Raw genomic sequence first — 14,314 nt, forward strand, 5'->3', positions numbered from 1 at the left:
ATATTGTGACTGTAAAACATCTGCATGGGCTTGTGAAAAGCTTTGCCCTTGTCTAGAGCTCGGGTCATCTGAAAGCAGAAAACTATGAAGTGATTTAATTTTTTCCTTCATGCATTAATTGTTGCTCTCAATGTAACCCAGAGACAAGCCAACCAGTTGAGCATTCCCTTGCTATGTGGCACATGGTCATTTTATGCCTTGAGTCTGTGTTAAATGGAGAGAGGGACCACTGTCACTGCTAAAGCCATGTCTGGTTTGTTTCAGGGATTTTCAGAGTAATTTTTTCCCAGAACCTGTACTCAGATAACCACTTTAGTGTGCTTTCTGCCTGCCTTGTGGTTTGCCTCCACTTGCACAGCACCACCTTCTACCTAGAGGTAACTGTGAAGTTGATTGTTGTTTGGCAACAGATGTCTGATACAAAAGAAAGAGGTGGCATTTGCCAGCCATGGGCACTAAAAGTGCAAAGCTGAGCCAGCTATATCAGCTTAATTAATTGCATTCCTAGCTGTGTGAACTGGAAGACAGATTCAAAAAGGGTGTGTGGGAAGGAGGTAGAGTGAGGAGTAATTCCAGGAAAATTGTTTACTTTTGTTACATGCCTGACATAGGGAAGGTTGGGCCTCTTCTCAAGAGCCTATAAGTTAGGCCACACATGCTAGCTCAGGGAGCTCAGGCATGTTTTCCTAATTGAGCAGCAGAGGTTTTATTGCATCTTCTTTCATGTTGATTTAAAAAACTAAGAAAGAGGGCATCATTTCTGTGTGGTCTTCTGCTCTGGATGGCCTCTAGCATACCCACAACATAGAGCTGTAGAGTCAAGCCAGGGTCTGTGCCATCATAGAGTATCATAGAGAAAAGGTTTGTTGCTTCCCTTTAGAAACACTTCCCTGCTTCACACTGATGACTGCTCTTACCTGGTTTCCCCTCACCAGCTCTGTGGGCTCTGCGTGGCCCTCTGGTGAGCTCTGTGTAATTATCATGTATGGGGAGCTTCACCTTTCTCCCCACTCATTTCTTCAGCCCCTTTCTCTGTCATCTTTCCTACAACTGTGTTTTTCTTGTAGTTCATCAGTTCCTCTTGTGGACTGTTATTTTTGTTCCACTCCTTTCATCCTCTTTTCCCATTTTCATAGGCTTATTACAGGATCATACTGCAGTCTTTCCTCCCTTTGGCACTATTTGACCATAGAAAACAGTGACTGCCAGTCCATCTGCCAGTCTTGTCCTGGCAAATACAATGGGAAGTTCTCTGTTTGCAATCAAGATGCAAGTAACCAGGGTGGATTTCAGCACAGGGATTACAGCCAGAACAATAATGCTTTTGTAATGCTGTTGGGATTATTCCTCTCCCGTGGTGTAAAATCTGAAGAGCAATACCATGTCTTCAAGCAAACAGAATCTCCAGCTGTCAGTTTTTTTGCTTCCTCTGGAGGCAGACACATGCCTGTCCAAATACAATATGCCAGAAGACTGATACTTGGCATCTCAATGACTATTGAAACATGACATGTTTCTGAAACCCTTTAAAAATGATGGAGACATAGTAAAGGGAAAGGTGAGGCCATAAATTAGTTCCTCTTCTGTTGCAGGACAGATTCCTGATTAGTATCCCAGTTCTCAGCCCAGGCCAGTTTAGATTTTCTTGTCCTTTGGCAGATTGTTTATATAATGTCATACTTACCCTAGACAGTGATGTTCTTGCAAATGCAGGTGAGAGACAATAAGGCTGAGAAGCTAGCACCAAGGAAGCTGCTTCAAAACATTACAGACTCTTTGTACCTTACCATCAGCAGCTTGAGGGGGAATTTTTTTCATGAGCAGTTCTCATGCATTTCATAAAGTCTTTTTCTGGGCTGTTGCCTTGAACTGAAATTGAAATATATTCTTACAAGTTCAGGGCAGGCAATGCAGCCCCTCTTTGCTTGAGCAGTGTCCTCAATTTTTTCCAAAAATTTTTTCTACACAAGTGAAGCCAAAAAGGAAGTGAACACAGAAACACTCGTGCATTTGCTCACACAGATGCTTTTTGACAGCATTTTTTAAGGAAAGACAGGATTTGACACTTGCAGGCAGTGCCGTATTTGTCATTGCAAGCTGGAATTGGATCCACCTTCCCCTGCTGGCCCCAGGCTACTTGCTCACTCCAGGTTCCTCTGTCTATGGGGAGGGAAGAGCAGCTCCTCTCTGGCTTGACCTCTGGCTGAATCAAATGGGGGGGGGTTGACTTGTCTCCATCTCAGGAGGCAGCGAGCATGTACATTATGTAATATAATTGTTGTGTCTTGAGGTTTCAGGGCTGTTCTCTTTTGTGCTGCCAGATGGAAGAGAAGCCAGGTTCTCTCTGGAGTTATGTCCCTGTGCATCTTACTGCTCAGCTGTGCTGGAATTACGTGCTTTTCTGTAGCCAGGCACTGTTGTTCCCTGGCATTTGGCTCCAGAGTAGCTAGCTCTTTAGTATGCAGTGAATGCCGTGCAGCCACTCTGATCCTGAGACTAATTTGTCTAGAAAACGAGATACATGAAGAACCTCCAAAATTAGTTTGTGAGGAGGATGTGCTCCAGATTCTCTGAGCAGCCAGGGTTTGTTCCAAGCTGAAACCCAAATACAGGTGTGGACAGTCAGGTTCCTGATTTGTGTTCTCACTCTGTCCCATTTCATAAGTTTTTCAGCTGTTAATGCTGTTCTGTTGCCCAGTTCTGCAACAGGGCCTCTGCCTGCACTGTTAATACCTCTGTTAGTCAGGCTGCTTCTTGCCCTGCTCCCTAAAGTCCTCTCCCAAGTGTTGAATCACACGAGTGCTGGTGAGTCCGTTCTCACTAATGAGGCATCTGCTCCAAATTCTGCAGTGCTCAGTTGATGGATGCAAGGAGCTGCAACCCACCTGTGGACAGCAGTGTTGCTACAGTCCTCAGGGATAGCTCAAAAGACCCCAAGGAGGATGAGGACAGTGTTAGTTATTCCTGCTAGACAGGAATAATCTTATCTATGTGAACTTCTTCACAGCAATGCCTTGTCAGCACCAGCTGCAACTCCAAAAATGGCATCTTCTCTAGAGGCAATGTTGCATCCTGACAGAATTAACTTTCCCAGGACAGGAAGGTATTGAGAAATGTTCATTTTACCCTCCTGCTATCTCTGGCCAGTAGCAGTCATGACTCCAGCAGTGCAGCTGCAGCACAGAAAGCTAGGGCTTGTCTTCATCCAGCCATGATCAGTGGTTCTGCACTGCTGATAGCAAACAGGAGCTGCCTGTTCCGAAAAAAAAAAACAGACAACCAACCAACAACCAACCAACCAAAAAACAAAAAAAACAAAAAAAAAAAGGTACCTTGGCTATAATTAGGAGGTGAAATGACAGTGCAGGTATGAATGGGAAATTGTTGCTCAATAAGCATCCCCAACACAACCTTATTCAACAGCCCATTTAGCCAGCACGACAGCTGCTGCCACGCATCCGAAGTGGCTCTGCCCCCTGAGGACAGATGGAGGACACCTTGTGCAGGAATTGCACACGGCTGCTGCACATCTGGTGTTGGTAGCACTGCTGAAGGCACAGAGTACACCAAGCCAGGGCTGCAGTGTAATTCTCTTCCTGCAGCAGTTTTTCCCTGGATGTGGTGTTGGGGGCACAGCAGCACAGGCTGCAGTGTGAGAAGTTGCACTTGGGTTGTTGCAGAGAAGGCTGTGTCATCACATAGTAACTGCTGTGCATGTGCCAGCAAGAGCAGAGCTAGCATGAGTAAGCTTATTATGCGATAATCACACCTTCATCTTTCTGGGTGCATAAACTGCTGAGGTATCCAAATCAGGCAGTGAGGCGCAATCACTGTCTGAAGTCTGAAGATGAGCAAGAGGAGCTGGGTCCTTTCCTCACTGGGAACATATGTCTGATTTGACACCATTATCTTTTACTGTTTTTAAACAGAACATCATTATTGAACCACCTGTTGCCACTTAATTACCTGTGTTTGATTACAAATATATTAAGCAATTGGCTTTTTAGGTACAGACTCCTTCATTTTTAGATCCTTTTATGGTGTCTCTGTACATTGTGAAGGCTGGATCAAAACTTCCCCCCTGGGCTGTCAGACAGGCAGCTGCTGAGCACCGGGCCCCATCTCCAGACCTTTGGGAAATCTGGGATTTGGATTAACCCTTTGAATCCTCTGTTATACTATACCGGCAAGACCTATAGGCGCTGACCTATAGAGCCGGTGTGCATCGTGGTCCCGTTTCTGTCGGCTGAGCACTCGGCGCTCCGGTGGGCCCGTGCCGGTCCCGGGATCACAGCGGAGGCACCTTCTGCGGGGCAGGTGTGTCCCCCCGCGGGGCAGGGGTGCTCGCCTTCTCTGCTCTGCCCTCGGAAGCACCAACGTCCCTCCAGGGAGATGGGGGAGCCTCGGGGGTCCGGCCTTTCCTCCTCCTATCCGCCGCCTCTGGGACGCCGCCCCCGCCCTCCCCGTCCGCGCCGCCGCCGGGGGCGATGCTCCCGCGGCTCAGACCCGCTGCCGCGCCGGGGGGCTGAGGCCCCGCCGTCCCCCTCCCCGCCGGGCCCGGGGCGGCCGGGCCCTGCCCGCACGCCGCCTCCCGCATAACCCCCCCCCCCCTCCCGCAGCGCCGCTTCGGCTGCCGGCCCCAGCGGGGGGAGGCCCCGGCTCACCTGGAGAGGTGGAGGCGGCGCGGGGGGAGCCCCGGTGGGGGAACGGTGCCCGCCAGCCCCCGCCGGAGCGCCCCTTCCGCGGCCTTTGTCTGCGCTGTCACATGGGCCGCGGTGCGGGATTTAAGCGGGTCTCCGCAGGACATGCCGTGAGCGGCGCGCCGCAGCCCTGCCCGCAGCGGCAGCGCTCCGCCCGGCCGGGGATGCGGCTCTAGCGGCTCCGCGATGAGCGGCTCCTCCATGGCGAAGAGCGAGTCCCGCACTTCGCTGCTGAAGGCGGCGGGGAGCCGGAGGGCGGCGGGCGCCCAGCCCCAGCCCCGCGGCAGCCGCGCCCGGGACGGCAGAGGACAAGGCGGGCAGGCGGGGAGGGAGCAGAGCCAGGACCTGCTCCCCGGGGAGCCCAGTGCCCGCAGGCCGCTTTGCCACCCGGGCGCCCGGGAGGACGGAGCGAGGGGCGCGGGGAAGCTGTCACATGGACGGGGGGAGAGCCAGCCGGAGTCGGCGGAAGGAGGTCCAAGGAGAGGCAGCGGCAAGGAACCGGCGCGGACATCCCGACATCACCACCACCTCCCGCCGCACGCCAGCCACAGTCACCCCCAGGACCAGCATCTGCTCTCAGACAGGGATGGGGAGGAGGCAGAGGAGGACTTTTTCTTCAGTCACAGGCAGCGGTCCAGCAGAGAGTCTCTGAAGCTCTCGGAAAGCGCTTCACCTCTGTCCAAATCCAGCAGCAAGTACTCCACCAAGTCCAGCGGCAGCGATCGGTCTGTAGAAGCGGACCCCCTCTTTCACCAGCTGCACCCCATGCTCAGCTCGGTCTTTGGCCAGGTAAGGGGCAAACAGCCTCTCGACCCCCTCCTCTCCCTCCTTCCCCCCGCGCTCCTTCCCCCCGTCGCTCCTGGACCTTGGGCTCCTCGTTCCGGAGCCCCCGCAGCTATAAATGCACACTTTCCTGGCCGCCCCTGCCCAACTTCTCCCGGCGCTGCGGCACCTCCGCCGCGGGGCCGGCCTCGAGGGGGACTCTGCGGCGGGTCGGGGGCGCGGGTCGGGGCCCCCCGCAGCCCCTGGCTGCCTTTCCGCCCCGCCGGGCAGTGCTGTCAGTGGTGCTGGCGAGGGAAGCGCCGGTGCTTTCCCAGCCGCCGGGGGAAGTTACGGCTCTGCCTGCTGAGGGTGAGAGTCAGAGAAACAGATTTTAAAAATGTATTCACTTATCAGATTCCATCTCTCTGGCTCCCCGCCTTGCTTTGCTGTATTTGTTTACATCTCCTTATGGTACGTTTCTGTACAATCAGCATATGAATCATTTCTGATGGCAGAAGCCGTCAGGAGAAGGTAGTGGGAAAAACGACCAAAAAAAAAAAAATCCTGACCCAATTCTGAAGCCTTCCCAGTCACTATGTTAGGATGGAACAGATGCTTTCAGTGTTTGCAATCTCTTTTGGTACAAAGCTGTCGTTTTTAACTGCTTCTGGCAGTGAAATTATCCAACAGGGCCATCCTCTAAAAATGAAAAGGCAGAGGGACATGGGTCAAAATTTTCTTTTAGAGCCTTTAAGGGATGTTACTGGGAGATGTAATCTCCAGGAAGATTAATGTGACTGAAATCTCCCAGAAGCACAATTACAGGTATAAGCCAGCTGAGTTCCAACCCTGGAAGTGATCAGTTAAACCAGAAATATGATTTTGGTGGGGTGTTGTCAGGTCTTTTTTTTTTTTTTTTTAATTTTTTTTTTCCAGCAGGTTCAGGGGGCTTTGCAGGGTGCCTATTCAAATTAAGATTATGGAGAGAATGAGAAGAATTTATGTAACTGGGTGGAAGGAGGTGATGCACTCGTACATGTTTAATTTGGTGTCAGGAAGTATTGTCTACTTCTGTTCATATTGTCTTCCCCAGAGAAAAGTCAAAGCACATCTGTTCTCCTCAACAAATCTGATTCCTCACTGACAGTCTGTTATTTATGAATGTTACACTTGTGTTTAACTTAGAACGAGTATTCCCCTCCCTGTGCCTGTGGTATGCCAGAAGTGTAGATTAAAATTCTGTAGTAGCAATAAGCAAGGGCCTGGTGAGTGGCTTGGTGCTCAGCTGGGTTACAAAAATCAACATTTCATCACCAGGCTTAGAAATCCATGGGCTCATATCTGGTTTGTGATGTACTTATAGTTCTGAGTAAAGTGAAGACGTATCTGAGAAAAGATTTTAAGTCTAAGGAACTGTATGTCCCCAAAGTGTCAGAAATACAAACAGATCTGTGCCAGGGCTCCCACTCACAGGAACCTTTCTGGTTTTGAACCGAATCCTTACCCCAATTGTATCTTTATTTTACCCGATCTGCTGCTTGCATTCCGGTGTTGTAAGACACTTCTGAAAGCCTTAAACATAGTAAAATTTAACTGTGCTATTGAACAATGCCTCTTATAGAAAAGACACAGGTACAGGTTTAGTTTTCACTTTTCACTGGGGACATTGCACCAGTGCTTATAAACAAACATCAACATCTTTCTTTTAGCATAATATTATTTATTCCCATTTCTCTCTGTATTCATCTCTCATTTGCTTTTTTTGAAGTAACTGTGAGAGAATGATCATATAGTGGAGATTCTGGGACTGGCTTGTAGGGCCATATAGGGGATTTGTGGATACAGAACGGGCAACTGTGGTGTCAGATTCACAGCTGGTTACAAGAAGAGAGATGTGAATATTTTTTATAGTGATATAAACATTTTGGGATGAATAAAGGCCCGATGATAAGAGCTGTGGAAATTCTGTCATGGAACTGAATTATGAAAATTTTCATTTTGTGAGTGAGGAAACAAATGCTCAGCATTGTGTAAAAAATGTGAGTGATATTTTGAGACAAATAAGGACTATACACCTGCAGGAGAGCAATTTGCACCTGGGCTGAGGCAGGGTCATAGGCACAGAAGTGTCCAGGATTGCAGTGCAAGGCTGTGGGTGCTGTAACACCAGTCTGCTCCACGCTGTAATTAGAAGAGAGCAACAGCTCAGCAGACAATTTTATTTAATACAAGAACTTCTCTCCAGCCCACACAGCCCACTGTGAAACAGTTAAAACAGTAATTTTGCAGTACATAGAAAGAGAGGAGCACAGTGATGCATAACCGCAGCAGCACTGCGCTGTGGTCCAGCACCAGTATATCTTGTCCCGGCTCCACAGATGTGGAACATCCTCACCCTGTTGTTCCACAGTGGTGCAGTGATGTGGTCACAAATGCAGAGACTACAGTGGTACAATCAGATAGGCAGAAAAGATTGCAGGGATGACTTCACAGAGGATGTCATTATTGCAGTAACAGCAAAAAGGAGCAGCCCAGGACTACAGGGTTGTATCTGAAGGAGACAGATTTGTAGCTGTGCAGAAAAAAAAGACACAGTGAAGGCAGAAGTGCTGTGTTTATATAACCAACACAGCAATATAGTGCACCGTGGGTGTGTACACTAGGAGAATGCTAAGATACTGCCAGGATACAGGATGCAGTGCTATTCTATTAATTAAGCTTATACTCTATCAGTGCAGTGATGTTCTGATACTACAAAGCAATAATACTCTTTTAGGGCATTTTAGCATTTCGTAATTGAGTGGTACATGAATTAACAAATGTAGGGTAGTGTAATGCTGTGTCGGTATAAGCCAGGATGTCATCTTAGTCTAATGACATGTTTGCACACTGGATCAGCAAGGCAGCTGCACAAGAGCGCTCTGCTGTGGAGTTTGTGCCGGGTGAGCGTGCAGTGCCGCACAGCACCGGGTGCCTGGAGAGCACAGCACTGGCAATGCAGTGGTGTGGTAATGCAATCCTGTGGCAGAACAGAGATGTGATACTGGTGCCATGTGGTAGGAGTTTGGCAGTGCACGGGTGTGATAACTGTGTGGTGTTGTAACCTGACAGAAGAGCTTATCACTCTAATAATGTAGTAATACAATATTCCAGATGGGAGCTATTCTATACAGCAGTGATTACTTATGGTGTGATATTAGCTGAGGGCTGCACTGATCTCAGAGCACTGTTGTACCAGAAGTCAGTGAGTGAGGTGCTACCACCATGCCGCAATTTGGGAAGCAAACGGCTGTGAGTGAGCACAAGGGCAACACCACAGACTTACCTGGTGACAGAAGTGCAGCGAAAATTCTGGCTGGTTATGCACTGCCTGTGACAGTGGGGCAGCAGTCTTTTACAGTGTCCCTGCAGCAGCGGTGGCTCAGTGCACAGTGCAAGTGCAGTGACTCACAGGTGTACCTGGCAAGAGACGTGTGTGTGATAATGCAGCAAAGTGGGAAAGTGTCGAGAGAAGGGAGTGTGGGGAGGATGTTTGGCTTAATTTTGGTTTGGTAGCAGGATAATGTTGGAGTGGCCAAACGCTAAAGGAGTGTGGTGGTGCAAAAAGGAGCAATGTTCTCACCTCATCAAAACAGAATAGCATGACAGTCCTACAGTGCCTGTAGTGTGGCTAGAGGACACAGTTCATCAACAGTGCAGTATCGAGCAGTCGCGCGTCTGTAACAGCAGAGGAGCAGCGATCCCTCAGCAGCTGGGATGGCAATGAGGTGGCAGCCTGGCAGCAGGACACAGCTTATTAATGTGACAACAGTAGCAACAGCAGCACAGAGACCGGGACAGCAGGGCGGTGGCAGCAGGGACCACAATGCCACAGTTTTGTGGCAGCGGGATTCCTGGGGCAGAGGTGATGCAGCAGCAGCACCTATGGTGCAGCAGCAGTTTGGCACCAGGCTCACAGCACAGCTCTGTCTGGGTACTGCAGCACAGAAATGTGCCCATCCTCGTCGCATTATTCCTCCTGTGCCACAGCCTTGGCCTAGCTGGTGTATTTAAGAAGAGCTTTTTCTGGGCCTTTGCTATGCAATATTAATTTGCAAATGATCCTGCCATGTGAGACCTGACCGTTTTCAGAGCCGTTTAGCTTTCACACCCTGCCTGACTGTTAAATTTTTCAGTGAAGTGATTCCCCAACAGTTTTCTGTCAATTGCCTCTGGTAGCATGGGGATCAGAGGGGACAAACAATGCTGTAGGGAATCATTAAACATTTACAGGCTTCTGCTGCTAGCACTGTGGCCAAAGGGGCTTTTGTATCTCTATTTGTACAGGGAGTTAAAAGCCTCTCCTATCTGTATCCCTCTCTTCTTTCTGCTTTAGTGTCATCATACACATAACCATTAAAATAGGGAAGGAATCTTCCTGCATTTCCTATATAATTTTCCTTTTCTTGTCCTGCTCTATCTTCCCTTACTCATAGCTTTAGTTCTTCCTAACAGTTCTTCTTAACAGTTCTTCTGAGTGGACTTCACAGCAAATCAGGATAACAGAAGTGGCCCCATTTTGGGGCAGTATGTGTGGGAAGCAGGTGTCAAGAACCAGGTGGGAGTGGGTGTGGAAAATGTACCTTGTCCAGTCTCTCACCCTTCTGGTCTCCTCAGCTGTAGGATGTCCTTGTTTCTTCCAGCGGAGCTTCAGCTGATACTAACAGGAGTTTTGCCCAAGAGCAGTCATTGCATCAGCACCGTGCTTGGAGCTCTGCCAGCGGAGAGCCGGGGAGCCCGGGCTGAGGGAGAGTGGCAAATGGCTCAGTAATGGCAGTTTTCAGTTGCCCTTGTGTATTCCTGAGAACTTTCAGGTGTTGTGTGGTGGGCTGGCAAGGGTCAAAGTCAGGATTTGTACTGCGCTGTAGGGCAGGTGACGCAGCGGCGTGTCGGGGCTCCTGGCAAACTGAGGACAAGGCTCTAGCAGCTACTCGTTTACCATGTTAAATCAGCACAGTAACCGTGGTGAAAGGGCTGCCTGCTTCTGGCTCAGAGGTGACCAACCGCCGTAGTGACACTGATCCCATTGCGTGGTCCTAGCTGGCTGATGCGAGATGTGGGTGCACAGGCTGGGAGGAAAAAAGACCTCCTCCCCCGGCTTTTTCTCCTCTTTTTTACAGCGCCTCCGAAGGGTTGTTGCGGCCCCAAAAAGGGGTCCTCAAAGGGTGCGGAGCGGGAACGGTGTCCCGGGGGCCGCAGGAGCCACTCCTGCAGCCGGTGGTACCCCCCCGAGCCGCTGAGGCTGGGGCAGCCGTTCGCACCCCTTCCCTCCGCCGCGGGGCTCCCCGGGACAGCGGGGCGGTACGGGCTGGTCCGGCTGCCCCCCGGAACCCCCCAGGACAGCGGGGAGGTACGAGCTGGTCCGGCTGTCCCCCGGGGCTCCCCGGGACAGCGGGGCGGTACGGGCTGGTCCTGCTGCCCCCTCGGCCCCGTCCCGTCCCGCCGCGGTCGCGGCCCCGGGGCGCTCCCAGCCGAACCCACCCCCCCCGTCGCTCCGGGCCGTCCGGTGAGTGTGTCCGGTGAGTGTATCGTAGCCGGGGACAGCCCCGCCGTCCCCGTGGTGTAGAGTCGGTCTGTGCTTCCCGCTGGTGACCAGGTGTGTATTTGCAGGGGTCGGGATATCAGCGTGGGGCTCACCCAGCCGCCATCCCCGCATGCGTTGGCACAGCCCATGTCCATGCATGTAGCTTGGCATAAAGAACCTTTGGTTAAAGTCTTGTCTGTATACACACAACCTGTATGCCTGCAGCCCCTGCTGAATGTTCTGCGTGGCTATGCAAACACCTCTGAACATGTGTATGCATTTCTGTGCTTAAAACAATTGCCCCATATGTACATCCCTGCCTGCTGACACCTGCCATAACTTCCAAGGTATGCCTTGTGTTTTCTATATGTAAGAGATGCAGAAAAATATTGTTCCACTTGAGCACATCCACTCAGCTTCCCTCTTGCTTAGCTTGGAGAAAAATTTATCACCTTTATTGCTTGTAAAGAGCTTGAGGGATGGCAGCCAGACATACAGGATCACTGAGGGGCTATGCATAAGCTTTCTGCCTGCAGTGGGTCTACCAGCAAGCATTAATCTTTGTCAGTGATTTCCTTTTTAAACCAATCAGTTTTAGAAGGATATGGAAAGACATGAAAATAAAACCAAGCTAAAAGAACATTTATTAAGCATTCCATTCATGAAATATACAGCAGCATGATCTGCTGCACTGAAATACACAAACCTTCTGGTTACATTCAGCTTATCTTTTGAGAGAACAGAATCTTTCAATAAATAATTAATCATCATTTAAATGAGTACACTCACTCATCACCATATACTGCCTTCATTTTTGTTTCATGCAATACTGGGTTTGAACAAAGTGTCAGGGAGTTTAGTTTTAGATGTCGTGGCTGGGCAGCAGGTTTGTCAGCTGAATTAGCTGTGGTTTGGTGTAGCATCGCAGCTTCAGTAACTGTTTTTCCCCGATGAGCCCATGAGTGGTATTGATTTCCAATAACAAGCAGCTATATGGTGTACATCCAGTAAAAGACACCAAGCTAACTTTGGGCTCCCTTTCAATTATCCTCTGACATTCCTGTGACCTTAGAGAGGAACAGCAGTGTCCATGAACTTGAGCAATTCTCCAATTTCTATCCAATGCCTGCTTAGAAATGATGACAAACAGTTATCATAGCTTATAGGGTGATATTTAGGTTTTCCTAAATATCCTGTACCCTCATAAGACCATGAACTCAGTATTATCTATGAATGAAGGCATTAGTGATATCCTAATACTTCTTCTACCCATTCTTCTCTTGGAGTACTTTGCACCATGCAACCATCTCTGGAAAGAATATATAGCATTGCTTCATCCCACACAGATGAAATAAATTCTCTGCTTTTGGAAGGCAACCGTGTAACGTTGTGAGGCATCATGTCACAACGGCTGAAGGCAGGAAGTAGAAACCCGTCAGCAATCCCCCTGCCTTCTGCTGAAATAATGCTAAAAGGATTTAAGTAGTTTGTGACCAGCTGTGTCAAGATACAGCCAGAGATCTCATACTGGCAAAGGCTGTTGGATCCTTCTAAAGGTGTTGTCAGATCCTTACTCAGTATAGGAGTGAGGCAGACCTGGGTTCTCTGGTGATGTATCTCATGTAGTGCTGCAGGGTTGGTTTGGAGTATTTGGTATGGACTGGTTCCCAGACCTCTGCTCACCTAAAAAATGAGCCACAGTTACTGTAGCACCTCTCTGTGCCAGTCAAATATTGCTCTCCTGTCTCTTTTACTTTGAAAGAGGTGAAGGAGCTAAAACAGAATTAGCTGCTTTTGCATCAGTCCCAGACGGACAGAGAGTGATTCACAATTCTCTCCCCCCTGAGCAAAGGGAAGGGACCATGTAACATTTATTTTAAACAATCTTTGTACCATGTATACATGGCAAATTGTCACAGCAGCTTCTGGGCTGTCAAGCTGGTATTTGTCTTTTTGTAGACCACTGAGGATCTTGAAAGCAGAAAATAACCACAACACATTGTGCTCTGGCCAACACATCTTCTGCACAAGGACTTGAAAGTTGGTCTCAATATGTGGACCAGATCTGCATGGAAGGTGTCAGGAGATGACACATTCCCATCTCTTTTCATCAGAGGCAGAATAAAGCTAGCTAATTACAGGCAAAGCTGTTCTAAACAGAAGTTGACAGTCCAGGTTTTGTTACCTTGGGAGGGATGGAAATATCCTTGGGCTTTTTAATAACCTTTCTGTTGTTTGTGATTGAATATGATCCAATTGCTCTAATGGAGGAGAATATTATGCACAGCATGAGTCAGCAACACTTTCTTCCTGGAACAGCTGACAGCCAAGACAGTTCCCAAACTCTCTGCAGAAATATTTCTTCCCCCAGAGAAGGATCTGGACTGCATCCACCAATACCTGCTGGTGCCTCCCCTTGAGATGGACCTGTACTTGTCTGACTGGAATATGGAACCATCCAAGGTTTATTCGAGGTCAGAAGACACAACTTGATGTAAATCAAAAGGGCTCAGGACTCAGAAGAGAGGGAAGGCAGCTGCACAAGTTGAGGGTACCAGTGCATGTTCCAGCTATCCAGAGCTTTGAAGCAAGGCCCTCCACAGCACTGACAGTGGGAAGATGGTAACAGGATCAAATGCTCAGGCTCATCTGGGGTTATCCAGTAAACAAGACTGGGTTGTTTCTTGTACACTGCAGATCTCTAGCCACCAGATAAAGTGTGCTTGATCTGAAAGCTGCTAATCAATACGTGCACTCTTCACTCTGTGATAGGAAAAAATAGACCAAAAATTCTTGCCCTGTTAGGATAAATTAATTAAGGTGGCATGTTTTAAAATACTAACTCTTCAAAGGATGCAGGGGGGCTCTTGGGTAAAACTATCAGTGAAAAGATGCTACAAATGATAATTCCCAGCTTTACTACATACTGCTGTCAGAGATTAACCCTTGTAATTACTGACATTGCTGGGTTGCAGTGTTTGTGTCCTGTTGAGAACAGCCCTCTGATACCACCCATGGAAACAGGCCTGGCATCTAAGTACAGTCTCCCTGTACAGTCTCCCTGTACAAACACATACTTCCACTGGGAATTTCTGTCAAGAAAAGCTACTGTCTTACAAGCATTCCCAAATGTTGGATTGACTTTTGTTCTATCTGTTGTAGCTCTTGGGTATCTGCTGCCATTGGATAAAGCTTTTGGCAGCTACCAAGTGATTGGCTATGGTGAGATCCAACATTTTCCTATGAAATGCGCCCTTCTGCCGAAGGTGCCAGCACGAAGCACAGCACT

At 49.0% G+C, this 14,314-nt stretch overlaps 1 protein-coding gene and 1 long non-coding RNA gene across 5 annotated transcripts in view; one reads left to right on the forward strand and one right to left on the reverse strand.

The window, feature by feature from the left end:
- CABP1 (calcium binding protein 1) overlaps positions 1-14,314 on the forward strand; it is a 51,016-nt gene that overhangs the window by 18,791 nt on the left and 17,911 nt on the right. Inside the window, exon 1 of one of the 4 annotated variants that reach the window (XM_071762904.1) lies at positions 3,316-5,489. The exons of 2 other annotated variants lie outside the window; for them this stretch is intronic. In XM_071762904.1, the coding sequence (XP_071619005.1) occupies positions 4,887-5,489 (603 nt within the window). In that variant the 5' untranslated portion in view covers positions 3,316-4,886. Of the gene's footprint in view, positions 1-3,315; positions 5,490-14,314 lie in introns of those variants that run through there. One more of the 4 variants, XM_071762903.1, reaches the window with a different exon arrangement.
- Positions 7,569-10,556, reverse strand: LOC139805018 (uncharacterized). Its single transcript, XR_011729645.1, has 3 exons — positions 10,085-10,556; positions 8,788-8,921; positions 7,569-8,034 (listed from the first exon to the last, which is right to left on the reverse strand). It is a non-coding gene; the product is annotated as an uncharacterized lncRNA (long non-coding RNA).

The sequence above is a fragment of the Heliangelus exortis genome, chromosome 19 (assembly GCF_036169615.1).
Source record: "Heliangelus exortis chromosome 19, bHelExo1.hap1, whole genome shotgun sequence".
Classification (NCBI taxonomy): domain Eukaryota; kingdom Metazoa; phylum Chordata; class Aves; order Apodiformes; family Trochilidae; genus Heliangelus; species Heliangelus exortis.